Consider the following 14,474-nt stretch of genomic DNA (forward strand, 5'->3'; position numbering starts at 1 on the left):
GTATGTATAAACTTCCAATGCAACTATGTACATGACATGTTCATAAGATCAATAAAAAAACAAATTTCCACGTTGCAATGTTTACCTATGGACCATCATTCTCTAACGACAAACAACAATAGTCCGATAGAAGATTAAAAAACAAACTGCTGGCGTTATTGCAGCCTTTAATTATACACAACTCAAACATGCACCATCATTCAAGGTAGCTTGTGCAGTCACTCCAAGTTTGACTTGGATTTCCTCGACTGGTTGTGGTGAATACTAAAGGAATTATGTGTTATTTAATAATGCAAATATTTACTGATCAATAAACATGTACCTATCGTTTTACATAACAATAAATAAAGATAGATATAAATTAAAGTGTTTGTGTAAATAAACACAAAAGCAAAAAAAACAGTAAGTTTCATATGTCAAATGAATAAACGTAAATAAACGATGTGTACGTGCCGTTCTTGTCGCATTGCATTCTGGTTCTTGTAGTCGATTTGTGTTGTTCCTCTGTTGTTTTTTTGTCGTCGCTGCAGAGATCAGCTGCTCCGTCCTCACGATGTCTTCGGGCAGCACAGCCATGCAGACAGCCGAGGCTGGAAGCGGAGGTTTGTAATTTAGCTCAAACATCGCAGACAGGTGCCACACTGGCTGCGTTTTTGTCCCGTTGTGTTTAGCGACACTAGCGAACTTAAAGCTGACCACGCTAGCTAGCATGCTAACCCGCTGGTCTTCTGTCGCTAACTTCGGGCCGTTATACACACACACTGTTCTCACATAAGTGAATAATACATTTTTACGGAATTGTATTACGCCTCGTCTGTCCATCTCAGGAAACAATAGGACATCGTGTCCGTTACACGGCTGTAAGCGTGTGTACTCGGACAAGACGTCTCTGGAGAGCCACATCAAGGACCACGAGATCTCCGCTCAGTCACTACCAGGTGAGCCCTTCACTTCTGCAAGTTCGTGCGCGTGAAGTAAATCAGTTTTAATGCGACGTTAACAGCTCCATGTTAATAGCTAACCCTAATATTTTAGAGAGGAACCATTATTGTTGGCTTTAATAAACATAACATTAAGCTTAGTTTCCTCCAGTTCTAATGCAGATGAACGACACCTAATGTTGGTCTGAGAAGGGGGTTTGGCTCGAGCTTTGGAAAGACAGTTTAGCATGCAGGTTTACATTGTTTGGTGTAAATTGTGTTTTTCCAAATGGTATAATGAGCATTAGCTAACTCCATGTTTATGGATCTACTCTTTTCCCCATCTGACAGAATAAGTCTCCTCACACACAGAGAGAGAGAGAGAGAGACACACAAGCACACAATGTGGAGTTAGGAGAATAAGGCCCTATCTGGCTGTAGTTTTTTGGGAGTTTGGAGAGATGAGAGGGAAGGTGTTATGAGAGAAGCTGTGCTGCCGTTGTGTGGTTAGTCAACCTACATGGTGTGAACGCCGTCCGTCCTCTCCTCAGGAAAGGTCCTGCTGTGCTCCACCGTTGGATGCAGCGGATCCTTCCCCGACATGCAGAAACTGATGCAACACATGAGGCATCATCACAAGCCCAACATATTCTTCCTGTGAGTTGCTCTTTGTTTTTACTCTCTGCTGCATTCAAAATGTTTCGAGTCACGTAATAAGTCGCTTCTTCCTCCGAAAGGTGCGAGAGCTGCCGCACAAAGTTGCGATCCTACCGCGGCCTCCTGACTCACCTGCACACCTGTTCCAAAGTGTCACGGGGCAGGCCGAAGCCGTCGGAACCGGTGGCCCCCCCTGCGCCTGCTGCTGTGACCAACCCGGACCTGGACCAGAAGCCCCCGCTGCTTGACCCAGTGTCCGCCCCCCAGCCGCTTCCCTCTGAAATCCCAAACACGGAAGGTTCCTTCCTTGCCGCTGTTCTAGAGGCAGACCCTGCCCCCCCTCTCCTCGGACCCCCCTTCTTGTCCAAACCGGAGACCTCCCCTCCCCACCTCGCTCCGCCGCTGCTCACAGAGGCAGCACCCCAGCCTCGCATCAAGATCGAACCCTCGGATCTGCCTCTATCTTTAAACCTGGATGGCCCGACTGCCGCTTCGGACCCCCAGGATGTCCAGGGTCAGCCCCTGACACAGACCAGGTGTCCTGAGCCCATCCACCCTGCTCCCGGACCGGTGCCCCGCTCTCCTGGGTCTGTCGCTGTCTGGAAGAAGGGTCAAGGTGAGCCTCTCATCCTCCCACTAAAGCACACAGCTGTAGCCGGCCAGATGTGGCCTCATGTTTAGCCACAATATTGGTATCGGCTGCAACAAACAAATAAAGTGTCGGTTATCTCGGTGAGTCTCTACATGAGACGCAGTTAAAAGCGAGTAAGAGGACCTTGAGTTGAGATTAGTTTGTCAAACTGCTATTTTCAAGGTGACAAATGAGCTCTCTCACTCAAACATAGTTTGAGTGTGTTTTAGTCTTTTAGTCTTTGTGTGTTTTAGTCTTTGTGTGTTTTAGTTTTAGTTGAGAAATCACAGCTGAAGGTTCCTGTCACAGATTAGCCTTGTCCAAAAATCAAAAAGTTTTCTTCATTCAAGACGAGCTTTGACACAGAGTATTGAAATAGTGCGCTTCAACTTAAACAAGCTTCGGAGCTTCATTGGTCCATCTCATGGTCGCAGAGAAATGACATTTTGAATTCTAAATTGCCATAATCCAGTTCCTTTGCGCTGACATCCAGTTGTCCTTTCATCCACCAGGGACGGCCTGCAGCAGGCGCATCCTGTGGGAGCACACTAAAGGGCGCTACACCTGCGTGCAGTGTGGCCACGCAGTCACCAACCGCAAGGAAATGACTCTTCACATCAGCAGCAAACACAGCGGCAGCAAACCCGCCGACGACACGGGGAGCTCCGCTGCCAGCTCGTAGCGTGGAGGCGGGAGGACGTCGTCCTCGAGGACTCTTCTGTCGGTGGATGTTTCCGTCACCTTTTTATTCTGAGCGAACTGCCTGTAGCAGTGAGTTATTAACTGATTGTTGAACATTTTTTGCATTACTTTATCCATTTTAACAAAACACTGCAACATGTGTCCTCCACACACATTTGAAGATTGTACATAGTTCATTACTACGACTGTAGTAGTATCTTCCCAGGGTAAGTAGTAGAGACTCCAGTCTATAAAATGTGGTTATTGACAAGCAAAACCCAACAATGTCATTACTTTTTTTTGTCACTGCATTAACAATAACTAACTTTGGTTTTTCACATTGAAAGTAGCCACAAGATTATCCATTGTACAGTCCTGTTATAACTGGATGGACACAGACACAGGCGTCGTTAAAAGGATCCGTGTGTAGGATTTAGGGGGATCTGTTGGCAGAAATGGAGGAAATATATTTGTTTTCATTCGCGTATTATCACGTGGAACTAAAAATCGGTTTTCTTTGAGCTTATAGTGAGCCCTTCACATCTGCATAGGCAGTAGCCCAATCAAACACTGGCTCTAGAGGGCTTTCCCTGTTTTAAGTTGAAGTGGCAGCTTGAATTGTCTACACGCTTGGAAAAGCAGGGTATCCAGGAGGCTGCAGTCTGCAACCTCACCACCAGATGCCACTAAATCCTACACTGTTGCTTCTCTTGTTTAAAGTTGTCGTACCCGCCCCTTCCAGGATCAGTCTGCTGTTATTCTAGATTTTTGTGTGAAACAAATCGAATGAAAAGACAGCAACCAACAATGAGGTAGTTTATTTGTCAATACACATCTGTGGCTCTCTACCCATTGGCTCCTATTGTAAAGCTTTAAAAATAAAAAAATAAACAGCTCACCAATGTATTGTTTCATTATTTATAAAAGGTTCCGTAATTTCCTTAAACTAGAGGAAATAGTGCGTTTGTTGGGGAGTTTGCAGCAGCGGATTAATCCACATTTGGTGCTCTTAGTATTTGTGGCAGCAGGACGGTCGATGTGGGATTGAATCAAAATAAACTAGTGTTTGTGTTCATTGTAATGGAGAAACATGTCACCCAGTGTTACAGCGTGGCTCACTGATGTCTTAATAGTTTCTGGACAACAATGAGCTCTATGGCTCAGAGGAAGAAGACAGATCAGGCTTTGGGACGCACTTGTTAGCTATTGTTTGGTCTATTCATGGGATTAATTGACAAACATTGGATTGTTTTTTTTCCTTCTACAAACAGCTTTACAAGAAAGACAAGGTAAAAAAAAAAGCAATTTTTTATTATTTGGGTCAGTCAGAACATGTTGATACAAGCACTTGGCTGCTCAGAGCGCCAACAAAACATTGGTCAGCTCCGGCTACCCTCCACGCCTCCGCCCATCCAAACATGCTCCTGAACAACCATCACCTCTCCCTCCTCTTCACTAGCATTACGCGCCCACTGAGCTTTAGAATTAACACAGAGACAATATCACATGACAAGAGGTCCCACTCGATCACTAACGTGTGCATTATTAGACGTTACCACATGCAGACTGAAGTGCTGTTTTCAACAAACAAATCCCATCACGTTGGATGAAGGGGAGCCATTGTCGATACTCTATACATTTAAAAAAAAGAAAAGACTTAACACATGGGTTCATTATCAAGATGATGGGTTCGACAGCATGAGCCATCCACCCATCAGATTTAGTACATGTGGGTTTTAAAATGATAAATGCTCCGTCGTATTATCTCACAGCCCTGAAGTTTCAATGTGTTAATAAAACAAAACCTGCTGGAAATGTGTTTTTATTTCACATGATGGCAGGTTGACAAAAAAAAACAAAAAAACCATAGTAAACAAGTGCATACAAAAAAAAAAAAAAAGATTAATTAAGTGCCGACTGTCCAACCTCCAGATCAGGCAATGTTGATTTCTGTTTTGTTTTATTATCACAACTATGTTCAGCTCAGTTCTCTTGAGGCTTTTAAAAAAATCTCTTCTGGTCAACAGCGTATATCTTTCCTGCCGGAAGCTTCCGGAAGAATAAACTGTTGCCTCTGCTCATGTTGCCCTGGAAAGAAGAGAGGATACAAGTGTTTTAGTAGTGGCTGGTGGTACAGTATACATGTGACCAAAAGGACATTTTCAGCATTGTACCATGAAATTATAAAGTAAATAGAATTGCTTAAGGCACACGAGGAGATCACTGGTCCTGTTAATACACGTGTACATCTGGGAAGATCAAATACATGAACAGCGATCACATTATGTGTACTTGCTATAACTGGTGGTGTGTAATGTGACCTGTTCCAACTACGCTTAGGCCACTTCACAGCTGTAGCTCAACTCAGTTGGTCCAAAATAAAAAAAAAATAAAGTTGAGTTCAAGTGTTTCGTGTTGACACTGACTGACCCAGGAGCTGTTAACATGAGGCTGAATGGACCGACAGGTAACTCATTCATTGGAATAATTTTGGTGATGTCATCATAAAAAGTGCTATACGAATACATTTTGATTGATTGATTGATTGATTGATTATCATCATCATCATGTTAGACCCCATGCGTTTGTCTTCTCTGGTGTCGCAAAGAGCTCACGAACAAATGACTTCATCACGAGTGTCATTAGTCAAAACTGCAGCTGGACCTCGTGTCTCGAAGAAGGACAACCAGGTAGAAACGGGACCAAAACGCTGGTAGCGGTTAGCTAACCCTACAGCGACGGAGAATGGCAGCCGACTGGGAGGACGACGAGGTCCGGGAGCTCCTTACCCTCCGAGCAGAGGACGAGAGCGATGACCTACAGGGACGTTAGAATGCTGTACGTCACACTATACGCCTCTTTTGCTCTCATGATGCCGGCGTGCCATCTGAAATCACACACTGGGACGGTGCTAGGCCATCGCTGTTTGGTGTTTTAAATTGAAGTTGGCGTGACAGCAGATCTTCTTTATGGCGGTGTTGTGGAATCTCTGCGTTCTTTCGGTGAGCCTTTATTTTAGGAGTCTAAAATGTTTTTATGTTGGCCCATACAACCCTTCTGTTTGTATCTTTTGGTCTAACACACACGTCCACGGGATGGTTACTGAGGAGAAAAAAACTCCCACCACTGTGGTGCCTAATGTGACATCTGTATCTGTCCAGTGTAGGCGGTGTGTACACAGATGTTTGGTGTGCCATGCGTTTACCTCTCTGCTTAGATGCCTCCAGCAGTCCACCCAGGTGGGACATACCGATGCATAGGGAGGCAGGCCTCCAGCGAGCCTGCGAGGACAAAAGGAACTGTAAACCTGCTCCATACAACACAAACGAGGCTGTACAGTGGCAATGAAGCTGCCGACTCACCCGCAGTTATTGACAGCCATGAGGTTTGACACCAAAACGAAAGGGTATGTGAGCATACTGGCAAAGAACTGGAAGAAGAGAGCGGGGGGGGGGGGGGGGGGGGGGGGGGGGGTGATCAAAATGTTGTAGACACATCGGATGCTGTAGACGGGCCTCGTTTATTACACTTACCCCTGTCACAGCCTGAGAGCAGTTCTTGATTTCTCCTGTGTGACTCATCTGTACGGAGGAACAGATGAAAGTGTTAGTTCTGTATGTGAGCCTGAACTGAACACACACCCTCAGCATGGAGGGGCAGTGGTAGAGCTAGGTCTGGCTATGTGACACACAACCAGGGCTGTGGTGGTAAGAATAAACCGGAGCTTGGAAGAAGAGAAGCTTGGCTTTAGATTATGGACTCGGGGGTCTCGGCTCTAGTCCAATATTATTATTATTATTAGCAAGCTCATTTTCTAAACTAATTAGGGAACTGTTCGTCATGACTTTTTAATTTGTGAATGAATACATTACATTTTCTGAATCTGCTCTTTTGATTGTGAGAATATGATTAAAAAAAAAAAAAAAAAAAGGGCAGACATGGCCAGAGGAATTCAGTGTTCAGACAAAGGCTTTGATAAGTTTAAGTAACACAATTAGAATTTAACTATAGCAAGTTTTGCAAAAGCTTTTGGGCTTTATCTATGGTAACAATAATGGCAAAAAAATGATGTCAAATTGCATAGTTTTCAATCAAAAACATTAGAATGTTGAGCTGTCACAGAAACAATGTGCCTCTATTTTTTAACGATCAACGGTTATTACTACATCCAATATTCAAATAAAAGGAAGTTCCTGGAGATTTGCATGCCTACACATCCTATGAGTGTGTGTGTGTGTGTGTGTGTGTGGGGGGGGGGGGGGGGAGGGGGTTTGCTCTTTGTTACAAGACAAAAAAGGGGCCGTCATGGGATACAATGATCCAGCTGGGAAGATGATATGAATCCCAGAAGCTGCAGACCGGACTTAAGTTTGAGCGCACTAACAGATGTGTTCTGTACGTGTAACCTCCACTACAGCCCTGTGAGTAAATACTGCAGAACAGGAGTGTTTCTGGGAGAGTGAGTCCTTAAACCGAACCTCTACACACTTGACTGCACTAAGCAGGGTGAAAGAAGAAGTGGTATACCGAGTCATCGATGGCGTATGTATTGATGAGGTGAGCCAGCAGGTTACAAATCCACAGAGACAGGACGTCACCGAGCAGGCGAGGAATCAAACCGCTGAACAAGAAAACATTAGGATTCAAACATCAAGAGTATGAGGGACAATAATCCGCATACTGGATATGCAAGATCACACTATTGTAAAAGAATAAATTAACACTAGAAGCCATGGTTAGAATTCAGTTTGACACTGAAGCGCTTCCCACTTTCAGGCGGAGTACAGTACCGTAAGTCTAAGCTGTAATGTAAAGGACAGAATATATATTCAAATATATCCACAAAGTACTCTAGATCATCTAATTTGGCAGTTTTGTGGCCGATAAGTCATCATGTTCACCGGGGACGGCACTTTTTACCCCAGAGTCTTAACTTTAAAGTTAGTCTGATGTCCTTAGAGGACAAATATGTCTGTCAAAAAAGACATTTATTGACATTCTGAATTTGAAGACTTTAAATGCCAGTTTGTTTACATGATGCCACTGTTATGGGGGAATAATTCACTTTTCTCTGTATACCAAAAGCTGTGGGGATTTCCACCCCCCCAGTCTGGGACATATCATTGATTAGCATCAAACACACAATACAGCAGCAACGCCCCGAGTGGAAACATTTGCCCCGTTGCGTAAACGTGAGAAAATCTGGTGGAAAATGGTTGAGACTACAATTTTTAAGCTACAGATTGAAAGCCTGATATAATAGTGTGAGATTTATTCTGTAATGGTTGTGATAAAAAATAAAAAAATAAAAAAAATTCTAGTTTCAATAAGGGCCATTTTTGTCCTTGAGGGTCTGAGTGTCTGTATTTTATTATTGGAGATTAAACTTCCAAAATAAATTTAAATTAAAAAAATAAAATAAATGGCACAAATGATCAAAACATTAAAAAGCCAGAAATGTCCTCTGAGGGTTATGTACCGTATTTTCCGCACTATAAAGCGCACCGGATTATAAGGCGCACCTTCAATGAATGGCCTATTTTAGAACTGTTTTTATATATAGGGCGCACCGGATTATAAGGCACATAGAATAGAAGCTACTACAGTCAAACGTTGAAATTGTTCAACTTACGTATAAAACGAGTTTTAACTCAGCGTCGTAAGCGTGTCTCTTGAAAGGTGCCATTTTGGGGTCTTTATACACACAAGTGGTGTTGGACTAGGAGTAAGCACAGTACCGGTGTTTACCGCGGTGCGGCTTTGTAGTTTACCAGTCGTACTGAAACATTTTGACAGAGCGCCGTGTACAACCAGTATGGATCAACCAATTAACCAATTGATCCATATATAAGGCGCTCCGGATTACAAGGCGCACTGTCGTTCTTTGAGAAAATTAAAGGCTTTTAAGTGCGCCTTATAGTGCGGAAAATACGGTAGTTTGTTTTTTAGGCTGGCCTTAACATAAATTGGGGGCTGGTCCATTTTATTTCCCTCATGTTTGTCGGCAGGTTCGAAAGTTTTTTTTTTTTTTTTTGACATATTTGGCATTTTTTTCTCTCCAAGGGTTAAACAATGTGTGTAGCCTATTCATCAACACACTGTGCACATATAGATGTATACACTTTAGCACCAAGGCAAACCATCTCCTGGGGTATTTCGCCTTTAGAAGGATTCAAAGCTGACCATCGAGTCAATGCACCAAAAACCGTAGTAAGAAGAAAGAAGACAAGAGGAGTCAAACTTACGCAAAGAAGCCCAGTAAGCCTTCTTCTCTGTAGACTGTGACTATGGAGTCAAACACCCCGCTGACAACAGAAGACATGGATACACATTTGTAAGTTTTAGACTACTGTCACGGCTCTTCTCATTGAGGTTGGTGTCTAAAACATGAAAACTTTACCTGTATTTTGTTTCTCTCCCAATAAACTGGACCATACATCGCAAAGTAATCACTGAAAAACAAGTCGAGGAAAACAGACTTGACATGCAGACTAGTGTCTCCCCACACACACACATTTGTCAGATCCAACTAAAACATTTAAATGTATCACAAGTGAATAATACAGCCTCTGGGAGTGTCGCATGCATAACGCCGTAGTTAGCCAGCTAAAGGCATCTGAAGAGTGACGTACCATGGAAGGGATGCGTGACAATGGTGGCGCAGGATCGGGCTATCATCTCTTTGGTTGTCTGTGGAAGAGAAAACAAGCAACCGAGGTGTATGTATGAAACATAATAATACATTATTATTCTACACATAAGCCTAGTTTGATCCTCAAAAAGAAATGACATTTAGTAAAGAGAACTAGAGCAGAGGTCTTCAACAGGGGGTCCGTGGCCCCCAGAGGTACTGCAGGGGGTCCGCGAAATTTTTGGTTGATTAGACAACAAAACATGAATGTGTCCATTATTTTAATAGTTCAGTATTGTATGCAAGATAACAGGTATGTTTATGCATGGCAGTGGCACTATAGGCCATCACTCATTTTTCGTTTTCACATTTAAAATTAAAACGTCAATGTGAATAGCTTGTATGCATGATTATCATGCAATTGACAGACAATGTTGATATTGGCATTGGTATCAGCTGACAAGGTATGTTTATGAATGGCAGTGGCAAGGCCTCCCTACTCACTGTACCTTGCACATGTTTAAAATAAAAACATGAATATATTATGGGGCAGCCGTGGCTCACTGGGTAGAGAGGGTCGTCCGGCAACCACAAGGTTGGCGGTTCGATCCTTGGCTGCTACGTGTCCTATGCCGAAGTGTCCCTGAGCAAGACACTGAACCCCTAACTGCTCCCCGGGTGCTTCTCAGCTGCGCACTGCTCCCAATAAGCTAGGGATGGGTTAAATGGAGAGGACAAATTTCGTATATGTGTAAATGTATATGACAATAAACTTAACTTATATGAACCTCTGTGTATTATTTGAATAGCTTAGTATTGAATGCACAATAAAGAGGTATACATGGTTTGGAAAAACGTTGAAGACCCCTGAACTTGAGGAGACAGTGCCGACTGATAAAATGTGCGTACCTCTTGATGTAAATAGAAAACATTTTCCATTGACATGTAACACAATGAATGGAGATGGGCAGATGATACCGACGCTCGGTAGCTTGTTTCACGCCTGTGAAGCGCTCCGTTTGACAGCTCAGAAAGCTTTGCAGCTAAACTTTGAGATCGGCACATTAGTGGGATAAGAAGAGTAGCTGAGAAATGTGGCCGAGAACATTTCCACCTGATAACTACTAATAATGATAATGAGCTAATTTAATGAATATCGACGCACTGCAGGATTTTTATTGCACACATAAGAGACTCAAATCTTTTTTCTTTTTAAACAGGGGTTGTATGACTCAAGTCTTGACGGACTGCTGTAAGTTCTGAAGGCGTCAGAATGATGTCACCGAGTTTGAAGCTTCAAATCTTTTTTTCTGCACCAATAGAAAAACAATCCCCAGACCTTCATAACAATTCATCTGCCGCTCTCTCAAAAATGTTTATTCACAAATTGTATCTCACTCAGTACGGATGCATAAGGTAGAGAAAGATGGATATAATGGCAAAGACAGAACATTAAACTTAGTTATTTTAGATTCTAAACGTGTGCATCCTTGAGGTCGAACAAACATGTCTCATACATTTTTTGGATTGTTTACTTGTTTTTGACAGCTTCTTCGTGGCCTTTGTTGGTACTTTCCGAAGCGTTACCAACTGTGCAGCGTTAACTTTGTCCGCAATTTTTGATTTAGTCTTTAGACGAGAAGCTTTTTTTAGTTTTAGTCACATCCTTCCAAGTTTTAGTCGCTGATAAGTCATTACTATTAATTCACTTTTAGTCAAAATAAAACATTTTCCAGTAATGAAATAAACGGTCTGATGTTGTGCAGCCTAAAGATAAGGACCAACCGAAGGTTTAGGTTTACTTTGTAACATCTGCCTCTTGGGACTACAGATGAGAAATAGCCTCTTGGCTAACTCTTATTAATGTGCACTGTCCCTTATCAAATTAAGCAATAAATAAATAACCTTGCCAGACCACAATGAAAGAAGTTGTGGGAGGACTTTGTTGAGCTGCATGCTGAAGGGCAGCTGAGCCGTTAGATTCTTCGTAAAAACACAGAGGCTGACTTCTATATTAAATGTATAATAAATGAAGCGTAGAGCACTAAACAGAACAGACACTTGTGTGGCCTGAGTTGGCTCTTGCTTGGTGTGTTGCTGCCCCTCATTGTAACTGTGCCAGTGCGTTACCTCGTTAACAACGTGCTGTAGGGAGCCCTCCACAGCCTTCTGCTGACCTCCCAGTACCTGGACGACAGGATCAAACCTCAGCTCCACCCGTCTTTAAACAATATTAATGTTGGAGTTCAAACAATAAATCAGAAAAAAGCTCTTACCTGAGGTGTGCCGTGCTCTTGACATTTCTGTAAGAAACTAGAGGTTAACATGATAAAACTGCCCTTGTGAATAAAGACTTGATGTGTCACATTTGTAACATTACAATGCTATACCCGTCAGCAGACCGCATCGATTTATATTCTCAAGCCTCCCTCTGACAAACGTTTGCATTGCAGAGGAATTAAACTGCTTTTGACCTGAGGTATGAATTATGGTCATTTAAACTGCTGTCCCAAAATAAAGAAAAAAATAAATAAATCAAAATGAATTGTTTCGCAAGACTCAAGCTCAGTAAAATTATATATATATATATATATATATATATATATATATATAGAGAGAGATAGAATGAATATAGCTGATGATTAAACAGCACTTTCCATTCAAATGAATTGATGTTAAAGTAAATGCTTTCAGGATGATACTTATTGCCATACAAGCATACGATTACATACTTTCATCTGAAGAACAAGCTGTAGGTATGATGACATACTTTTCATGGCGCACTTGATCATTCCTACCTGCACAACAGTGCTGTGCACAATGGTGCCGATGGAGCCGGCACAGAGCCTTGGCACGAGCCCTTTGAAGAGACCCGCTGTTCCATCTATCTTCATGATGTGTTTGGCTGGAACAGTCGGAAAACACACAGCAGAAGAAGTTAGGAAAGGCCGAAAAACAGTACGAGGTTCATATCAAGTAGATGCATAAAGAAATCCCCATCATGTCATTTTAAAAACTTCAATTTAAGATCTCAGATTGTTAGCGATCGCTCGAAGGAATTAACATTTGCACATTTAAATGTGACCGATGATCTCAACGTGAGAGTTTGTCCCTGTTAGATTGTAAAGAGATTCCACCCAGCGGTCAAACATAAATTAACTTTTTCTGAGTTTGCAATCTGTTGATAAACAAGAATAAACTAATAAACCAAACTTTAAAAAAGGGATCATAACCAAAATTAAATTAAACTAGAAACCAGGAGAACTCCAGAGGCTTTGGCTGCTTTTGTAATTACGGTTTTAAGTACAAAGACATGTATACTTTTAGGGGCCTAAAAGAAAAACAACTTCATGTCATGTGTCAATCCGGTCTCATCCAATTTCAAAAACACTTCCAACACAGCTGAAGACAGACAGAGTTGTCACAGTAAAAGTACGAGCTACAAGATTAAACAACCATAGAGAGACATTAAAAGCCCATCTCGTCCTGCCCGCTTCAGAGTGCTGTAATAAATGTCACAGATTCCTTTTCTGAACAAGGCTTAATGTGGAGAGTCACTCACCATAAGCAAACAGTCCAGGCAGCTGGTAGACTTGTCTGCCAAACAGGTTCCTGCCCAGGCTGGGAGCGAGTGGCTCATGTCCTACCTATCAGACACACACACACACACAACAATAAGAAGAAGTGATTACTGTAGCTGGATATGCACTTTCGTCATGTGCCTCAACTCCACAAAGAGACTCTTCCACACCTTCCTAGTTTCTTTGACACATTTAGTCAACTTTTATTTTTTTTGTCTCAATATTTTGTTCACGTCGTCAGTTGAATAAATTCCGTCTCCCCGCGATACACGCGTCTCTCTGTGTGCTATTACGTAAAACAACTTTTGACCGTACAGCCAACGTTGTATCAAGTTGGCTTACTGATTAACGTTGACTTTAGCTAGTTAGCAACAGATCTGTTAGCTTACGAGCTATTTTAGTGGGCCAAAGGGCGCCGGTCAGTAAATGACAGAAGAGTCCCCGACCTTCCACTTACTGTTAAACAGGTCAACAAAGCCACTGTGTGTGTGACTGTCCCAGGAATGTAAACTATTAATCGCTTTGTCACTCCGGGAAATTGTTCTAAAATGCAGCAACATAGAAGCTCTAATGTTAGATAGCAGTGGCAGAGCTGGTCGGCTGACAGCTAACGTTAACTAGCTGTTAGGTCTCGCAAAATTAGCTTGTTAGTAATAAAAACCTAACTTATGTATTTGGGAATATGTGACAGGACGTGTTCTGGTACATGACAAGTACAGAAAATGAACAAAACAGCACAATTAATACAGTATGAATTTTGAGAAGTGTCTGTCACACCTCACTTCCGCCTACTGCCGAGTGTTTTGTTAACAGAAGGTCATCGGGACAGAAGACGGACCAATACAGTAGCCGTTAGTTGGTGTTGTCATGCCGTTTGCTGGTGTGTATTAACGCGAGGTTCACGTCGAATTATAGAGCCAATGGTAGTTAGCGGAAGGGCTTAAGCCATGCACAATAATTCACTCATAATCGATGCTATTTTCAAAGTACTTCAGCAGTTTGCACTTCAAGCTGCTAGCTAGTTGGGTCGTGCAGTATTTACGTTACAACTGCTAGCTAACCGTGACCCGAGCCGCTGCTTAACCAGTAACATCTTCCCGTCGTCTGCACGAGCACTTCTTCTCTTACCTGGATCAGGACTTTGATGTACATCAGAGGATGGGAGAGGACTGTGAGCCCTGATCCCAGCAAGACTTGGCCACACGTGTCCGCCATTTTTGCAGAGACAGTGGAGCTACGAGGAAGTCTTTCTCTTTCGTCTTGCGCCAGAGGAGTCGATAGCGCCCCTTTATGATGGTACCGCCATCTGGTGTTCTTCTTCATGTACTGCTTGTTCACTAAAAGCGGTCTCTTCCTTCATGTCACCTTCCTTG

At 42.6% G+C, this 14,474-nt stretch overlaps 2 protein-coding genes across 3 annotated transcripts; one reads left to right on the forward strand and one right to left on the reverse strand.

Moving 5' to 3' along the window:
• Positions 1–461: 461 nt before the first annotated feature.
• Positions 462–3,785, forward strand: LOC142969804 (zinc finger protein 414-like). The gene is made up of 5 exons (XM_076109841.1): positions 462–602; positions 828–938; positions 1,472–1,577; positions 1,658–2,193; positions 2,721–3,785. The coding sequence occupies exons 1-5, from the start codon at positions 554–556 to the stop codon at positions 2,888–2,890; spliced, it is 972 nt and encodes a 323-aa protein (XP_075965956.1). The 5' UTR covers positions 462–553; the 3' UTR covers positions 2,891–3,785.
• Positions 3,786–4,179: 394 nt separating this feature from the next.
• On the reverse strand, positions 4,180–14,379 carry mtch2 (mitochondrial carrier homolog 2). Of its 2 annotated transcripts, none has more exons than XM_076109842.1 (13): positions 14,230–14,379; positions 13,083–13,167; positions 12,319–12,425; positions 11,797–11,823; positions 11,651–11,707; positions 9,522–9,579; positions 9,290–9,341; positions 9,135–9,194; positions 7,417–7,510; positions 6,423–6,470; positions 6,252–6,319; positions 6,095–6,170; positions 4,180–4,977 (listed from the first exon to the last, which is right to left on the reverse strand). In XM_076109842.1, the coding sequence occupies exons 1-13, from the start codon at positions 14,314–14,316 to the stop codon at positions 4,891–4,893; spliced, it is 906 nt and encodes a 301-aa protein (XP_075965957.1). In that variant the 5' UTR covers positions 14,317–14,379; the 3' UTR covers positions 4,180–4,890. The 2 variants fall into 2 exon arrangements, with proteins under 2 accessions (XP_075965957.1, XP_075965958.1); XM_076109843.1 differs by having other exon boundaries at positions 11,797–11,833; positions 14,230–14,284.
• Positions 14,380–14,474: the final 95 nt, after the last annotated feature.

Source organism: Anarhichas minor, unplaced genomic scaffold (assembly GCF_050575085.1).
Source record: "Anarhichas minor isolate MPS153535 unplaced genomic scaffold, ASM5057508v1 ptg000042l, whole genome shotgun sequence".
Taxonomy (NCBI): Eukaryota; Metazoa; Chordata; class Actinopteri; order Perciformes; family Anarhichadidae; genus Anarhichas; species Anarhichas minor.